Source organism: Dryas octopetala, chromosome 1 (assembly GCF_963921425.1).
Source record: "Dryas octopetala chromosome 1, drDryOcto1.1, whole genome shotgun sequence".
Classification (NCBI taxonomy): domain Eukaryota; kingdom Viridiplantae; phylum Streptophyta; class Magnoliopsida; order Rosales; family Rosaceae; genus Dryas; species Dryas octopetala.
The window spans coordinates 11,476,042-11,493,543 of NC_141366.1; the positions used below are offsets into that span (position 1 = coordinate 11,476,042).

Consider the following 17,502-nt stretch of genomic DNA (forward strand, 5'->3'; position numbering starts at 1 on the left):
ATATGTTTTATATAAATTATAGAAATGTATTATATAAAATTCTAAATTATTTATTAGAAATTTATAAAAATGAATTATGTAAATGATTTGTTAAGTATATTCGGTTCGGTTCGGTTTACCGACGGTTTAAGGATATGGGAATCGGGACCGAGTCCAAACCTCCCGGTTCGGTAGTCAAACCGAACTTCCGATATGGTTTTATTTCGGTACGGTTTTTTTGAGTATCGATTGGGCCGATTTTGGGCTCGGCCTCAGTTTTTTGGTCAACCCGACCCAGCCCTACTATCAACACTATATGGGTGCTGGGTTGCTATAAATTGTATATTTTATATTCGCCAGAGCAAATTAAATTGATACTCTTATATAATATTGCTGTCTTCTATCTAGAGATCTACCTCTTATATAATATTCAGATATTGGTGTTACTCGTGAAAAACGCTCAACCCATGTTGTTCCATAAAAGGAGATCTGTATCTCTTGTCAGTTCTTGAATGGGGGATAAGTTAGCAATTAAAAATAACAAAAAATATATACAGTAAGCACTTGCAGACAAATTTTTTACATCATCCAATACCAAAATATATATTTTAGGGAGAGCGACAGTTTTCTTATAAAAAAAATCATGATAATTCAAAGCTAACGGACCCCACAGATCTTTTTGTTCTGATCTGGGACCCCACAGATCATGAAAAATTAAAACACTTTATATGATGGGAAAATCCTGGCATGCCACCACTATATATATGTATATAATCATTTTGTATCATGATTTTGCAGCATGGGGTGTGATTGTATACTCGCAGATCATACAATCATTGTACCATAAACAATTATATATATATGATGAATAGTGTTCCAAACACTTGGCTAAATTTTTTTACCAAATAATGTAGCAATATTTTATTTATTTAAATATGATTTATTTGGTGAGTAAATCGGCTAGCGGCATTGATATATAATTGATATCATCTGACATGCATGATCTTATTCATTTGTTTCTTTTTAAAGGGTGCTGGCCTCCATACTCTTTCTCTCACTCCCAAGAAAATGGAAGTCTCAGTGGGTTCCATGGTTTTCTCCATACTCTGTGTGGCTCTGCTTGCATTGGGATGGAAAGTGGTGAACTGGGTGTGGTTGAAGCCAAAGAAGCTAGAAAGGTACCTGAGGCAGCAAGGTCTTGCTGGGAACTCCTACAGGCTTTTAGTTGGAGACCTGAGTGACAACTCCAAGATGACCAAGGAAGCCTTGTCAAAACCTATGGAATTTTCACATGATATTGTGCCTTATGTGCTTCCTTTACTCCAAGAAACTATCAAGAAATATGGTATTCTTTCTCTTTTGGTTGTATGTTTGTTACTATTAACTGTTTTAATTTGTCTGTTTGATAATTTGATGGATGCTGTTGGGGGAGAAAACTTAGCAAAGTTATCAAACATTTGCTACAGATGATCAATTATGGGCTGGAAAGAGTCTTTCTTTTTTCATGTGAAATACACTATATTTACTTTGCAGTACTACAATTCAATCCCTATAAAAATTCATTTTTGTCCAACCTGCAACAGATCTGTCTCTTGTTTTATGGATGATGGAAACCTAATAATCCAAAATCTTACAGTTGGATGTTATTAAAGGGATTAATGATTACAGTCAACAAATTATATAGTTGGATGCTCAAAAATTGCAGGGAGGAGATGTTTTGTTGGGCTTGGCCCAATTCCTAGTATAGCCACCTTGGAACCCAGCACCCAATCCTTTTTTTTTATTATTATTTTTAATTTTTAATTTCATCAATGCACCCAGGGGTAAATAAAAAATCTCAGAAATTCTTTTTTGGGGTTGGGTGCATTTATCAAATTCTTGGATGCATTTAGAAGCCTGCTTATATTTTAATACATCTTCTCATACTATACCCCAACAATTTTTCCACTAATTGCTTAAAATTGCAGGAAAAAGGTCTTTTGTTTGGTTTGGCCCAATTCCTAGTGTGGTGATCTTTGACGCGGAATTGATGAGAGAGGCTTTAACCAAGTACAGGGTGTTTGAGAAGCCACATACAAACCCACTCATCTCATTGCTTGTGACTGGCCTCCTAAGCTACGAGGGTGACAAATGGGTTAAACATAGAAGGATTATCAACCCAGCTTTCCACATAGAGAAGATGAAGGTGTGTATATTCATTTCTTACATTGGACAAACTTTCAGTGCTACAGTACAACTGAATATGCACTTGCTATAGTGATTATAATGAATATATAGCAATAAGGACATCTGACACTAATTTTAGGGCCGGCCTTGAGATTCCGGAGGCCTGATATAAAATAGGGTCGTCTTATGTATATTATTTGAACCTAAAACATATAGTATATAAGTACATAAAAAGTATAAAATTCGGGCTCAACATTTGGGGTTCCGAGACAGCTGTCTCCTTTGCCTAATCGCCTGCCCTTAGGCCGGCTCTACTAATTCAGGGGTAAATTTCAAAGTTATGGAGGGAGGTATGGCTCCTCTGCATGTACAACTAGTGCAAAACATAGAGGAGTGGCCCATAAAGAAATATGTGGCATTCACAGCTCTGCAACTGCATGTGACATGTTCTGTTTGAGACTTGAAGGACAAAACGTACAGATTCATTTGTTGACTTAAAAGAAAAAGATAAAGAATCCTAACTTGGGAGTTGGGATGGCATTTCATTTGACATGCTTAGGACCATGACCTACATATAACATTTCATAGGTGGTCCTGCAGTCTTAGCTTATGGTACTTTTTGGCCTCTTAATATAAATCTTGGTCCTGCAGTCAATGTATAAATCTTGGCATCTATTAAGAGTGAACTCACTTAGTTTGGCATAGCATTGATCCATATACATTTTATTCAATTTCCAAATTGCTACCTTAATTGTACTGAGCATGACAGTGGATTTGGTTATAAGTTGCTTATTTCGAATGCTACATGATTCGAGTTTTTTTGACTTCTCTTAAAAGCTAATTGTCAGACAAGGAATTCATGTCCTTTCAATACTAAACTTAGTTCCTTTGACCACTTTTCATGCTTTTTCATGCTTTGTTGCAGGATATGTTACCTGCATTTCATGCGGCCACTGACAATATGCTAAGCAAATGGGAGATGCATTTCTCCTCAGATGGGTCATGTGAGTTGGATGTGTGGCCTTATCTTAGTAGTTTTTCTGGCGATGTAATTTCTCGAGCAGCATTTGGTAGTAACTTTGAAGAAGGAGAAAGGTTCTTCCAACTCCAAAAGGAACAAGCTGCTTTCACACGCCAAATTCTGAACTCTGTCTACATACCACTATGGAGGTGAATTCAAATTTTCAATACTCAGTGTGTATGCATGTGAATTTATAACTGATGCATTCAGATCAGCATTGTCTAATAGCATTAATGAAACTAGAGAGTTATGATCATTATTTTCTTAATCTTTGGATGACTTAAAACTGATGTTATGTTTACTCATAGATGCATGCTATGTGAGCTTATTCCATATGTCTACTTCATATAAGCTTCTTAGGAAATAGGATTAATGAGATGATTACAAACAGCACAAGGTAAACCTTGTTTCATAGTATACATGTGACTGCAAGTACTGATATTTATTTGGGAACTTGAAATTAATGTTTTGTAGATTCTGTTGTAGGTGTCTCTTCTTAGATTCTTATGCTTCTACTCCATTTGGTTGTTGTGGAATGTATAGTTGTCGAAATCCAAGGTTTCTTAACAACTAGATTAAAAAACTTATACAACAGATTAAGAGCTACAACCACATGTGCAGGTTTGTACCAACTAGAAGGAACAGGAGGATGAAACAGATCTTCAATGAAATGGATACTCTGTTAAGGGGCATTATTAACAAAAGAGAGAAGGCGATGCGAGCAGGAAAAGCCACTGAAGATGACTTGTTAGGTATACTTTTGAAATCCAATTTCAACGAAATTCAAGAGCATGGAAATGACAAGAATGTTGGAATGAGTATCGAAGAGGTGATGGAAGAGTGCAAGTTGTTCTACTTAGCTGGTGAAGACACTACCAAAGACTTGATTAACTGGACAATAATCTTGTTGGGAAAGTATAAAGATTGGCAAATGCGTGCAAGAGAAGAGGTTCTGCAAGTTTTTAAGAACAACAAACCAGACTATGCTGGACTAAACCACCTGAAAATTGTAAGTATTCTCTCAAATTTCGTTCCTTTAATCTTGATCTGCATTCAAAAAATACATTTGGAAGCTGAAAATAAGCAAAGGCCAAAGGTGTTAGACTTAGGACAGGCATTTAGCTGGCAATGTAATTCCTAGAGGGCCATGCAAAGTTATCAATATAAAAACTCAACTTGAAAAGTTATTATTTTCAAAAAGAAAAAAGAAACAGGAGATGATATCAATCTATTATTGGTTCAGAAAACACACACAGAGAATGCACATTATCATGGGAATGAAAAAAAAATTCACTAATTTAATTATGCTTGAGCAGGACATACAGAATTCAACTCAAAATTTACACAAATCCCAAATATCTTTGATGTAGGTGACCATGATTCTATATGAGGTTCTTAGGCTGTACCCACCAGCTATTCTCACAAATCGAGGGATTCCTAAGGAGACCAAACTCGGAGACATTTCTCTACCACCTGGAGTGCAGCTTGCAGTGCCATTTCTTTTTGTTCATCATGATAAAGAAATTTGGGGTGATGATGTCCACGAATTCAAACCCGAGAGGTTTTCCGAAGGAGTCTCAAAGGCGACAAAGAATCAAGTAGCAGCATTCTTCCCATTTAGCACAGGTCCCCGGACATGCATTGGACAAAACTTTGCAATGATGGAAGCAAAAACGGCTATAACAATGATTTTACAGCGCTTTTCATTTGAGCTTTCTCCAAACTACAGGCACTCTCCTTTTAATATGCTCACTCTTGAACCTCAATATGGTTCTCAAATCATTTTGCATAAACTCTAAAATCTAGATTCGACTTTGTGAGTTGTAATAATTCTAAGCACTCCCTACACATAACAGACTGTAAAAACCAATATAAGTGAGAGGGTGTTTTAATATTTCAATAAACAAAAAATTGTGCACTAGTTTTTTGTACCATTTGTATGAGAACTTGAAACTTTGTTAGATCTTGGAAGTGCCACTGAGATATATGTTTCTACCGAAAGTAATAGACCAATTTGGGGTACCAAATAAAAAAGATTAAAAGAATGTACAACTATTGGTAATAAAACCAAGATGATCTATTGCAGATCAATTAATTTTTGTTCTATTGAATCATGTGTCAATAGTTTTTGACCTTAAGAGAAGATTACGCCAAATACCGGACGAGATGAAGTGAATGTATCAGCAAAGAAACAAAACTCCTGTAAGCAGTACTCCAGAGTAAGCATTTGGAGGGAGGGACATGCATAATATTTAACCAAGCTTGTATCCCCTTCTTGGACCACTGCTTGCATGTCAAAGATGATTCAGAAGAAGAGGGTTCAGAGTCTCTTCTCATCCCACTTAGTCACTTACAGATGATATTACAGTAGCTGCATTGAAGAACTTACTTGAAAGTTGGTCAATGCTGTAATTAATAATTAAAAAGTTTTCATTAATGTTCAAGATATGCTTTAAAGTGGCTGACCTGCAGAAACAGAATGCAACTTTTGTTGGAAACACACTAAAAACCCATTTAGCACTCCTTTTATTATTCTCAAAAGTGTTTTCAGATTAACATAAGCGTTTTTGGTAACGCTTAGCAAAAATAAATAAAAGTACTTTTGAGTTATAAAAACGCTTTTAAGAAATTTTTTAAAAAGCACTTCCAAATGCTTTTGCATGAACCTCTTAGAATTTTTATAAAAATATATTTATATTTCTTAACATAAGCATTTCCAATAAAAGCATTTTCAAAAAGCGTGCCAAAATTTGCTTCTGTAATTACTATATACTCTGCTAACCCCCGAACCCTCTCCCAACACCAAAGTCCTTCAATTTCTTACTAAGACTTCACCAACCCCCTATATTTGTGATAATGATGTTAAGCCTAAAATAGTCTGTGCAAGAGTTACATATCAATTACATATGTTATTTTAATTGCACATTAATGTATAACCAAAACTAACAAGCTGTCCAATACAACAAAATTTAAAACTTGCGGTCCCTAACCAGCTTTTTGTTTGAAAAGATTGAGGCGTAACCGCATAAGATGTACACACAAGCATCTGTGGTCTTTAAAGGGTGCTAGGCAAGTAATTTAATTAGGTGTATGGTTGCCTAAGGCCCTATCTAAAAGAAATTAGGCGAAGCGAAGGGTGTTGCTCTGATTGGCAAATGCGTGCAAGAGAAGAGGTTTTGCAAGTTTTTAACAACAGACCAGATTATGTTGGGTTAAACCAGTTGAAAATTGTAATTTTTCCTTCTCTCTATTTCCTTTTACCAATATATCATAGTTCAGAAACTTTTCTGCAATTGTTGAATCTAATTGAGTATCCTTCTCCACACACACACAGACTGCACATTATCTACTATGATATCATGGAAATGATCCAACACACTCACTAATGTAATTAAGCTTGTGCAGGACATAAAGAACACAGCACAAAACTTACAAAAATTCCAAATATCTTTGTTGTTGGTGACCATGATTCTACATGAGGTTCTTAGGTTGTATTCACTAGGTATTCAGACTTTTAGACAGACTAATGAGGAGACCAAAGTAGGAGACATTTCTGTACCAGCTGGAGTGTTTCTTGTATTGCCAATGATTTTGTTCATCATGATAAAGAAATTTGGGGTGATGATGTCTACGAATTCAAACCCGAGAGGTTTGCTGGAGTTACAAGGGCATCAAAGCTGAATCAAATAGCAGCATTCTTCCCGTTTAGCACAGGTCCCCGAACATGCATTGGACAAAACTTCACAATGGTAGAAGCAAAAAAAATTATAGCAATGATTTTACAGCGATATCTGTTTGAGATTTCTCCAGCCTACAAGCATGCTCCTTTTAATCAGCTTACACTTGAAGCCCAATATGGTTCTCACGTCATTTTCCATAAAATATAGGATCGAAATTCAACTTTGAAAGCTGTAATAATTCTAATCATTCCCTATAAAGAACAGACAGAAGCTAATAACCGAAGTTGTTCTAAAACTTCGATAAATAAAATTTGTGTACTACTACTGTTATATACACACCATTTGTATAAGAACTAGAAACCTTGTTAGAACTTATAAATGTAGTGGAAATTTTTGCGTGCATATGCTGGGTGTTAAGGAACCAGAGGAACGGCCACAATCATGGAAAGACCGAAAAAAAACTCCAGTACAAATATATGAGACAGCAATCAGTTTACATTTGGAATACCACAAATGCATGAACAGGAGTAGCACTCATGTCATTGCCATAACACCCTACGAGAAAGCACCTCATCCAGAGGTTTACCATGTTAATGCAGATGGAGCTGCAATCAAGGGAACCACGTGAAGAAGTCTAGGGCTGGTAATTGGAACACTAAAAGGAGCTTTCATGGTGGCAATGGTTAACCCTTCATTTCCAAAATGATCTCAGTGTAAGCACGACTTTCTCTAGTTAATGAAAATCTTAATTTCAATCCACACACACAAAAAGAAGTTTGTTAGTTTGTAGTCCTTTCTTGGAGAACTGCTGTTCAGAGATGGATAGTATCCAGATGATGAATTTTACTATTTCCCACGGTATTGCAAGTTTGCAGGGACTAAAATTAAATGGTAAAACCAGAATTTAGTCAAAAACGGGATCATTATCAATTAAAGATTCAGAGAAGATTAGCATGGCCCCTGTGCAAGGATGACACGCCAATTACTTACCTTCAATGTTATAATTTTCTTTATGCTTATTACTCCAATGATCCAAAGCTATCAGGTGGCCACACCTAATAATGGAAAGAAAGAAATAAAAGTCTTTAGGTGCACATAAAACACCAAAAATAAGTTTGAAAAAAAAGGGGGGGACTAATTATCGTGCAAATTTCCATATAACAAAAATGATGGCATGGAAAATTTATTCATTAACCCAATGGGGAAAAAAACTACTTTTAAAGTTGTGAAGAACTTTAATAACCAATGGCAGAAACCTAATCACAAGCCTTCTAGCATCTTAATCATGGCAACTCATGATTATATAATTGACATCAACCAGTTTATCTTAGTAGCATTATGTAACAACTGTCAATTCAATTTAGTGTTACTACTTTACCTTAAGGATAGATACCACTGGTAAAAATTCACAATGAAAAAAACCACAAGATGATTGAAAGACATTGCACAAAGACAACATACAACAAAGGACCAGGGGCATACATTGCTCTCACAATCCTATCAAATGACAGGTTGAAATAACTAATAACTGAACTTTATTTCCAGGTAAGAATTTATTGGTCAAAGATGTTACGGTTACTTGGATAGTCATATTTTTCATCACGAAATTACATATTAACTATTATTAGGGACAGAATTCCAAACAAAAAATAAATGACTGAAACATAAGTAGTAACAAACTAAGATAAATTTTAGAGATAAGGAAAAGTCTTACCCTGAAAAACACTTTGCCTTGAATGAGACCATAAGGTATAGGTCCATATGTCCGTGAATCAAAGGAGGCATATACATTATCACCCTGAATCCAAACATGCCCCTTAGGCACCTATTCATCCAAACCCCAAAAAAGATAAAGCAACAAATTAATCACCTCAATCAGCAACATAATATGAAATTTCTATAAGAAAAAAATGAAACTAAATAAAGTCTATTAGTGCTACATGTACAGATTCATCACCTCTATAATTGTGTACCATAAAATCGAAGGTTTCCTAATTTCTACATTACAAATATCCATTCAACTAATATGGTGTATGATGGAAGAGCACCGGGATGTTTTGCTTTGTGCACTGGCATTTGTATACAAGTCTTTATGTGAAAAATCTTAGGGACGGTTAAGACAGTAAGGACTAAGGACACAAGCTTTCTATAGCTAGCATTGTTTCAAAGGTTATGGCTTCAATTGTTGATAGCAAAATGGATAAAAACCTGGGCAATCAATCAAGCAATCATGCTAAGGAAAAGGTACTCACACTCTCCCAAAAGGGCTTGATCAATCAAGTCTCATAATACACAGACAAGCAAATAACAACTTGCAATGACAAACAAAATACCAAAGCCATAAAATCCAAAAATTTAAAGAAAAACAAATTAGGCATACCACAGTAGTTCGAGACTTGTCACTGTAGCTGGGGTCGACAAGGAAGGTGACCTTATCACCCTCCATACCCAGAACACGCTTGGTCACCATCTTTCGGGGGTCGTCAGGGGAACGAACCAGCACCAAATCGCCGGGACCCAACTTCCCCAGGCGGTGGGACACGTGTTCGGTAAGGAGCACATCGCCGGAAATGTTCAGGGTAGGTAGCATACTGGGACCGTAGACCTGCAAGCAGCGGATAACAGGACCCTTTTAGCTTCGAAAAAGAAGGAAGAGAGAACAAGAGGGAATGGTAGAGTTACAGACGAGGGTAGAGGAGCAGAGGTAGGCGTCGGTGACGTGGAGCAAGCCCATGAACTTGGCCACAGTGACTGAGAGATCCAGAGCTTCCTTTGCTATGGTTCGCCATTGCCCCATGTAACTGAGTAGCCTCATCTCCACTACTGCTGCTGCGTGCGTAACACGTTAAGCTTGAAATGGTGGTTGTGAACTTGTAAGTCGATGAATCGGAGGAAGGGGATGCTTGTTACTTGTTGCTTGATTTTGTGTATGTATGCAATGGGAAAGAGCGTGAAAGGAGTTTCTTTGTGACCGTCTGTGTATGGGTAATGGGGCTGCACGAAGCTGCTTAGAGTTGGGTCATTGGCCCAAATCTTAATGGGTCAGATCAGTCTTGATCTATTAACGGGTCAATTAAGCAGGCCCACGGTCAAAATAGGTTGACTGAATTATGCCTATACTTCTAAATGAGGCTCGTGTTTCACTTTAGTCCTTAAACTTCGTTTTTTTTTTTAGTGGTACAAAAAAAAAAACATTTTTTTAAAGGAAATTATCATTAACATCGCTAACATGGATGGACATTTGGGTTGTTTATGCAAGGTCTCGTCTCTTTGTCTAGACGACAAAGGAAATCAGTAAAAATTAGGGTTTAATTTTTGCGAGATAGTAGGTTAAAGATGTAGAGAATTGTGTAAAAGATCCCAAGATGACCACGTGGTTGAATGATATGCATGAAATGTGTGTCCATTAGCTGATTTACACACAGCCATGATACGTAAATGTAATTATTAAAGTTACAAGTACTAACAAGATAGAAATAAAATTCTCAAAACGAAAAAACAAGATAGAAATATAAAGAACAAAATATATTGGTATACAATATTGATGACTTCATTATTTTGTTGTACAACAATTGTACATATTAATTTCATTTTATTCCAATAATACATGAAAAATGTATCTATAATGAGCTGAAGATATAGCAATGAATACCTTTACCCAATTTACAAGCAGTGGCCAGCAGCCTGTCTTTGGCAGAAGCACTTATAGATGTGCAAAAAATGCTTGTACTGGTAGAGAAGCTTCAATTTATGGCCTTTTTCCTTTCTGCCTAAGGAGTTCTTGTCTACAAAGGCTTTTCAAAAATTTTGTCCACTAATCAATCCGTTCAAGATTAAACATCACCATATCCTCTAGAGCTAATCGAAAGGCAGTCTGAGGAAGACACTCGAGATTTTTTATTGCAAGATGAGCCTTCTCTTTTGCCAATTCTTGTGCTCGTTCAATGCCCCCACTAGTCTTAACCAATTCAATGGCTTCGTCGAGGGAACCGGTCTCACTGAATTCTGATTCAATTATATCTCTCAGTTTTGACTCTTTCTCCAAAGCAAAAATTACCGGGGCTGTCAAGTTTCCTTTGGTCAGGTCAGTTCCGGCAGGCTTCCCCAGCTGCTCCGCTGACTGAGTAAAATCCAGTATGTCATCAACAACTTGGAAGGACAGACCAAGATTCTTACCATAGTCATACATTTTGTCAGTTACATTGTTGTCAACCCCACTAAAAATGGCTGCTCCTTTGGTACTAGCAGCAATTAAAGAGGCTGTTTTGTAGTAGCTCTTAATCAAGTACTCCTCAAGTTTGACATCACAGTCAAACAAGCTAGATGCTTGCTTTATTTCACCACTTGCAAAATCTTTGATAACCTGCCAAAGCACTAACAGAATTACGTATAAACAAAGGGGAAACAGACTGCAACCTCTTTCTCATTTGTGGTTCTTCAATTTCTGAGTTTAAATCTTTTAGAAATACACTAATGACTCTTAAGCATTAAAAGAAGATTGTCATTCATGAAGGCTTCAAGAGAAGGAATATGATACGACTTACCTGGCTGATGAGCTTAATAACCTGAAGGTTTTCAAGATTTGCAAGATACCATGATGACTGTGCAAACATGTAGTCCCCAGCCAGCACTGCCACTCTTGTACCAAACATTTGATGAACAGTTTCCTTCCCTGCAAATAAGATTCCAATAGGAACTTAAGAAGTGTGGCAACATGCTGCAGTCTCTTTGTGTTATACTTTCTAGATAAACACTGCCCTCAACTTAAGTTAATAAGAAATAGGCTAGGTTTTGGCTATCTAGATAACCCCTGCCCTCCCTTAACCCTTGCATACATTTCAAGAATTTAAAACAATCATGAATTAAGGGCTAAACTTTAAAGAGAATTCATATTTGCAGCCACGCTAATTATCCTAATAAAAGATAGGAGCTAAGCCGGATGGAATTTCAATATCATCTAAAAGAAAAGTCTGGAAATATTCAAGTTTCTGATAATGTTACCAAACTTTTAGCTTTTTGGAGTAACACCATTTATTTCCCACTGGGAATTATTTTTTCAAGTTCATCCAATATAAAAATTGGGGCCAAACATTACATAGGTGATATGTTTTGTGACTTTTGTCCCAAAGAGGCATCACTATAATTTTACAAGCAACATTAATAGAAAGATAATCACGCCTACCTCGTCGCAGGTCACTTTCATCCAATACATCATCATGTATCAAGCTTGCAGTATGGATCATTTCAATGATCTCTGCCAATCGCCGGTGCTCTTTTGTAAGTTCCCTGTATAAGGAAGTTCAGAGTGAAGAAGTTCATAATACTGCCAATCACCGGTGCACTGTTTAACATCATAAAATATTGTGCTTAAAGAACATTGGATATACTCACTTCAAACCAACTATTTCTGCTGTTGCTCTCGACACTAGAAACACCAAAGCTGGTCTCATCCTCTTCCCACCAGCACCAAAGATTTGCTCAGCTGCGGACATTAAGACCGGGTTTTCTGCGCCAACAATCTAAAAGAGCATCTTACAAGTGTGCTTTCCACTTAAAGTGGGTAGAAACATGAATCATATATATAAGCATAATAAGGGTCTGGTAATAAAATACAATAGGCACTGAAGTACCCCTGACACTGGTATGTGCACTAATCTAATTGGCCATAAATTATCAAGCACATAACTCATTTATTAGACAGAAGCAATGAATCAGAAGGAAAATTGAAGCATAGTAATGAGGTGAGACATTATTAGCATGGTTGATTTTCTACCACTTGCTAAGTGAACTATGGACCTTCAAAATAAGTCTATAGAACCCTAAAAATGATCTACCTACCTCAACAGAAATCTATGAACATTTTTGCCTCGTTTGGTGCCTAGGATTGAATTGGATATGTTAAATGACTAAATTCATTTGTATTCATGGAAAAATGGTGGGCAGCAATGTGACAACACTCCAGAGAAAGCGGGGCACCCAGGAACCCTACTCAGTAAAGAAGGGGACTTGGGGGCTTACTACTCAATTGATAGATCGGGTGAGCCAGGACGGATTTCACTTTAGTAGAGAGGTATCTTTAATGGAGTTAGACTAGGTCTAGTGCTCTCTCTCTATGAAAATAGTCATCTGTCCATAGCAAGTTCAAGATTGGAAAAGTGTTTCCATGAATCTAGCCCAAACTAGTGCATACAACGCCATCAAGCCAGACATGAATTTTGTCCTTAAAATCAGCTCATTGGGCAAATACAAGATTGGGACAAAGGCAAGGATGATGATGATGATTTGGCAAATACAAAGAACATTGATAAATGGGATAAGGTAAATATGAAACAGCAGGGTAGAGATTTATGTTGCCTACCCAAACAGCTGAAATAAGGCACTGCTGACCTCTGCGATTTGATATGTATGCTCAACTATAACCGATAAACGCGGTCAAATGGATAACAACCAGATCTACATAGAATGGGAAGACATGGATAGAATAAGTGAACAAGGATACTCTTCATACCTAAGGCCCAGAAATAAAATGGAAATAAGGCCTCCAATATGCAAGACACTTCCACTTAATAGTTTTCAGTATATTTAATAGTTCTCAACACGATGCCTAATGACAAAGGAACAATATGTAGTCATAAGCAAAGGGCAATTATTAAAATATATCACTATCTTCATTTTCTCATGTCATATAATGCAATGACCCCCAATGATGTGTAGATACTTAACTTTTAATGACAGCTCTTGGTGATCCTTTGCTTCTAACACATATCACATGCATGCATAGAGGTTGCATCATTGTATTAACAGAAATACTCATCTTAGTATCCCGATTTCCATATTTTGACTAGTCCAATATAAAAAGCCATATGTATGTCAACAATTTCCCTAATCAGTTGGGAAAGGCGCATAAAGTTGTGATGATAAAAACAAAATTATAAGGCCCCAATGCAAAAGAGCAAGAAAATTTAGGGACTTTTGTTTTCAAGAATAGTAAAGTTAGCAATACATACATCTTTGTGTATGTAATCAGCAACTTGGATCCAAAAAAATAGTAAGGTACATCAATGATATAGAGGCATACATGATGCCCCCAAAACAAAAGAGAGTTTTTCGTCGTTTGTGGATCACTCGTATAAATGCGGTAATTCGCGACTATAAAGTATACTTTAGTTATAGTAAATTAATACACAATCTGTACAAGAAACAGTTGCTTCTTAATCGTAAAATACTTGCACAAAAAGCTATATTAAATTAGCTAAATGGCAATTGGCACATACAATACGGCCAGTCGCTTCTCGTGGACTTTCATAACCCTGCTGTGCAAAAATGGGATATGCGTTTGAAATGGGTGCCTGAGTTATTATATATATCATGAGCGATACGGAAACGGATCGAGTAATCTCTTTCTTTATCCAAGAAAAGGTATTTTTAGTTTGCATGGTCCAATCATTGATCCCGAAAATTTCTACAATAAAATTAGGTAGGTCACTAGTATAGTTCCCTATCTATAATGTTGATATTTACTGAAATAATTTTACTGCAATATTGGAGGAATCCCCTTTGATGGGTAGAAAGAATAAGTACAATTTTTAATGTTTTGCTTATGTAAAAGGCTTGCATAAGGCATTGGTAGAAAGATATTGAAGTCAATTATAAATCATAGGCTCAGAGTAGGGAACAATACAACTCCCATGCCTGGCACCAAAGCATAAAGACCAAGGAATTTTCGGATTTGTGCATATATTCATATCAATTTTGAAGTTATAGTTTGGTAGTTTTACACAATGGTAATTGAAAGGATTTGAAAAAGGTGGTGTTACTGGTGTATTTATCATTACAATTGTGGAGTTGCAAGGTCAAATGGTATCGTAGCCCTCTCCCGCTTCAGAATTAATCACATGATATCACAACTACCAACAACATGTATTCTTGTTTCTTAGTGTAGTATTGCTTTCGCATAGAAGCATTAAGCACACGTGTTTATGTATTCTTGTTCTTAGTGTAGTGCTGCTTTTGCATAGAAGCATTAGAAGCTTTATTTTCTACTTTCACCGGAAAAGGTGAAAATGCTTTTTGTTCTTGAAAGGATGTCATTAACTGGTAATCATACACACAGAGCAACTGATCGATAGAATGCCATCAAGCACAGCCGGTATGAAGAAATGATTAGAAAATGTAAAATACATAGCAAAATTCTAGACCATTAAATGCATGATAGCTATAATATTACACAGAACAAGGATATCAAAAGGAGTACTTACTGACTGAAGATTTTGATTTAATGTCTGGAGGTCATCAGCAACCACTTCAAACAAATTTGTCAGTGAAATAGGCCTTCTTGACTCTGTCTTTAAATCCAAGACTCGTGGAAGACCTTGAGAAGCACCTGTAATGGTACAAGAAGCAAAAAAAAACTGTAATTTCAAGCATTTGACAGAAATAAGGCTGTAAGCTCAATTAACTAAAAGTTCAAACCAAAAGAAAACTATAGACTTACCACTTAGCAGAGCCTCAGCTGTTTGCATCGAAGAAACTCTACAGTGAGTTCGGTCCCGCCTTCCACAAACCAATTGCTGAGCTCCATAACCTCTACCAATGCCCTTAGAATTTGCCTTTGTGTAATTCCTTACTGAAGAACGGTCCAAAGAAGCATTGGAAGAACACCCACAAGCAACCAAATCCAATACAGCTCTTCCAAAATCAAGACTATGGCCTGTCATTGACATCATTCTAAGCAATACCCAGAAGCCAAAATCACCAAAACTCAAGCTCAAACCAAAAACCCAGAAGAGAAAATCTGCTCAATTTCTCATAGTCATTAAGAGTGGTTGTGGGAATTGAAGAAGAACTCGAAGAAAGAATCAAATGGGCCACTGGGTCAGAAGCTTCTGTTTTTAAACATGGAGCACAAGTTGGAGTTAAATTGAGTGGATCGAAGAAGCCCACATAGAGTTAGAGACTTAAGAGTTGTGTTTGCTCTCCTTATCAGTTGGAGAGAGTGAGCGAGATAAATGAGTGACCCTCAGACAAAGAGAAAATGAGTAACGAGTTGGTTTATGAAAATTGTAGGGTGCAAGTTTAAAAGCCTACTAAAAGAGGAAGTGAAGCCGTGAAGGCCCTTCCTTGTCTGTGTGTGGGTACAAGTCCTCAACTTTCAAGTTTCTTTGTTGGTCAAATGAGAGCCAAGAACCATCTTTCCCTCTAATGACTGGTGGTCATGATTCATCAATAATATATTTTCCACCTATCAGATCTCAATAATGTCACAAATATTTGTTATTTTATTGTACCATTTTTTTTTTTGTTGCAATTATTACATATTGTATAAATTATAAAAAAATAAAAAAAAAAACATATTGTATAAATTATTGCACATTTTTCGTTTATAAATTTGGGGGGAGTCAACGTGATTTGTGCATTTCGAGTCATTTTAATACATATATTAAGAGTTGATTCTCACTGTAATAAAATCTAGTCTCGCTAATTCTACTTTTTTTTTTTTTTTTTTTTGGCCACTCTCGCTAATTCTACTTTAACACAAACAACTGTTATCTATACCCATTTTTATAAAATTAGAAAGGCACACATGTTTTCCCTAAAAAACCAGTCCGAGAATTATCATTCCATGCAGTCCACACTCTACATTTTTTGTTTCATGCGGTCTTTTTTTTTTTTTTTGGTGTCATTCATGATGTTGTTATTATTATACTATGACACTATTGTATTGAGTAACAAACCAATCAAATTAAATTGCATGTGAATGCATTTTTCTTGGACTTGTGTGTATTAGCTTTTTGTATTAGTGTATTAATTTTTCACATGTAACCTGTAATGAAAAGACATTTGTGTAATTATCATGTTAAAGTGATTGCTGGATATAACTAAGTGATAATTACTGTGTATTAAGTCGATATGAAGTGTTGTAGGTTGACCGCATGTAAATTTTACCCAATACTTTGGCCTTACATGAAATATTCCTCAAAAATATTAAATGGAGGAGAGAGTGAGGGGGCGGAGAACTTTAGGAAATATCATTTGCATTAATTCAAAATAAGTATTTCACACTCTTCCATGCGTCTATATATAACGGATACAAGAATCTTATTTTGGAGCATTAATAATGTAATTGTTAGATAACCGTAGGGGTCATCAAAAAGCCCAAGGCCCGAAGCCCACCCGAAGCCCGCCCGGCCCATTGGGCTCGAAGTTTGATTTGGCCCAAAATTTGGATCGGTTTGGCCCGGCCCGAATAGTCATTGGGCTGGGCTTGGGCCATCCCCTTGAAGCCCACAAGTCGCCCGAAACCCGGCCTGCTTAGGCCCGCCCAAAGCTTATTTACACACAATATTCTTTAATAAAAAATATAGGATTTTGGCTATGTTGTGAATCGAACATGAGACCTCATGGAATAAACTTCAACTCTCAACCAACTGAGTTAACTGGTTTATTTGTCCAATTGGTGAATCGGAACATATTTAATAGGTTTTTCGTTTGTATACTCTAATAAATTGTTAATATGCTTATTAAGTTATTATATAATACTATAATCATATAATGTTAGTAAATAGTAATAGTGTAAACTGTGTAATACCATAAATAATAAACTTTTAAACTTATATACAACATTACAAATTTACAATTATAGTTATTAAAGTTATT

General features: G+C 36.3%; 3 protein-coding genes and 1 non-coding gene across 6 annotated transcripts; 2 read left to right on the forward strand and 2 right to left on the reverse strand.

The window, feature by feature from the left end:
* Positions 1-1,047: 1,047 nt before the first annotated feature.
* On the forward strand, positions 1,048-5,691 carry LOC147297840 (cytochrome P450 CYP72A219-like). Its single transcript, XM_086234105.1, has 5 exons — positions 1,048-1,324; positions 1,947-2,164; positions 3,071-3,315; positions 3,788-4,175; positions 4,537-5,691. The coding sequence occupies exons 1-5, from the start codon at positions 1,048-1,050 to the stop codon at positions 4,963-4,965; spliced, it is 1,557 nt and encodes a 518-aa protein (XP_086090231.1). The 3' UTR covers positions 4,966-5,691.
* On the reverse strand, positions 4,195-9,788 carry LOC147297841 (Peptidase S24/S26A/S26B/S26C family protein). Of its 3 annotated transcripts, none has more exons than XM_086244695.1 (5): positions 9,533-9,788; positions 9,227-9,451; positions 8,561-8,671; positions 7,837-7,901; positions 4,195-4,213 (listed from the first exon to the last, which is right to left on the reverse strand). In XM_086244695.1, the coding sequence occupies exons 1-4, from the start codon at positions 9,659-9,661 to the stop codon at positions 7,866-7,868; spliced, it is 501 nt and encodes a 166-aa protein (XP_086100821.1). In that variant the 5' UTR covers positions 9,662-9,788; the 3' UTR covers positions 4,195-4,213; positions 7,837-7,865. The 3 variants fall into 3 exon arrangements, with proteins under 3 accessions (XP_086100821.1, XP_086100813.1, XP_086100805.1); XM_086244687.1 differs by lacking the exon at positions 4,195-4,213 and adding an exon at positions 7,114-7,724; XM_086244679.1 differs by lacking the exon at positions 4,195-4,213 and having other exon boundaries at positions 7,114-7,901.
* Positions 7,752-7,854, forward strand: LOC147297842 (U6 spliceosomal RNA). Its single transcript, XR_015120149.1, has one exon. It is a non-coding gene; the product is annotated as a U6 spliceosomal RNA (small nuclear RNA).
* A 568-nt stretch (positions 9,789-10,356) lies between the features above and the next one.
* Positions 10,357-15,919, reverse strand: LOC147297843 (solanesyl diphosphate synthase 2, chloroplastic-like). The gene is made up of 6 exons (XM_086253356.1): positions 15,341-15,919; positions 15,105-15,229; positions 12,238-12,365; positions 12,029-12,132; positions 11,391-11,518; positions 10,357-11,209 (listed from the first exon to the last, which is right to left on the reverse strand). Exons 1-6 carry the CDS (start codon positions 15,570-15,572, stop codon positions 10,661-10,663), a joined length of 1,266 nt encoding a protein of 421 aa, XP_086109482.1. The 5' UTR covers positions 15,573-15,919; the 3' UTR covers positions 10,357-10,660.
* Positions 15,920-17,502: the final 1,583 nt, after the last annotated feature.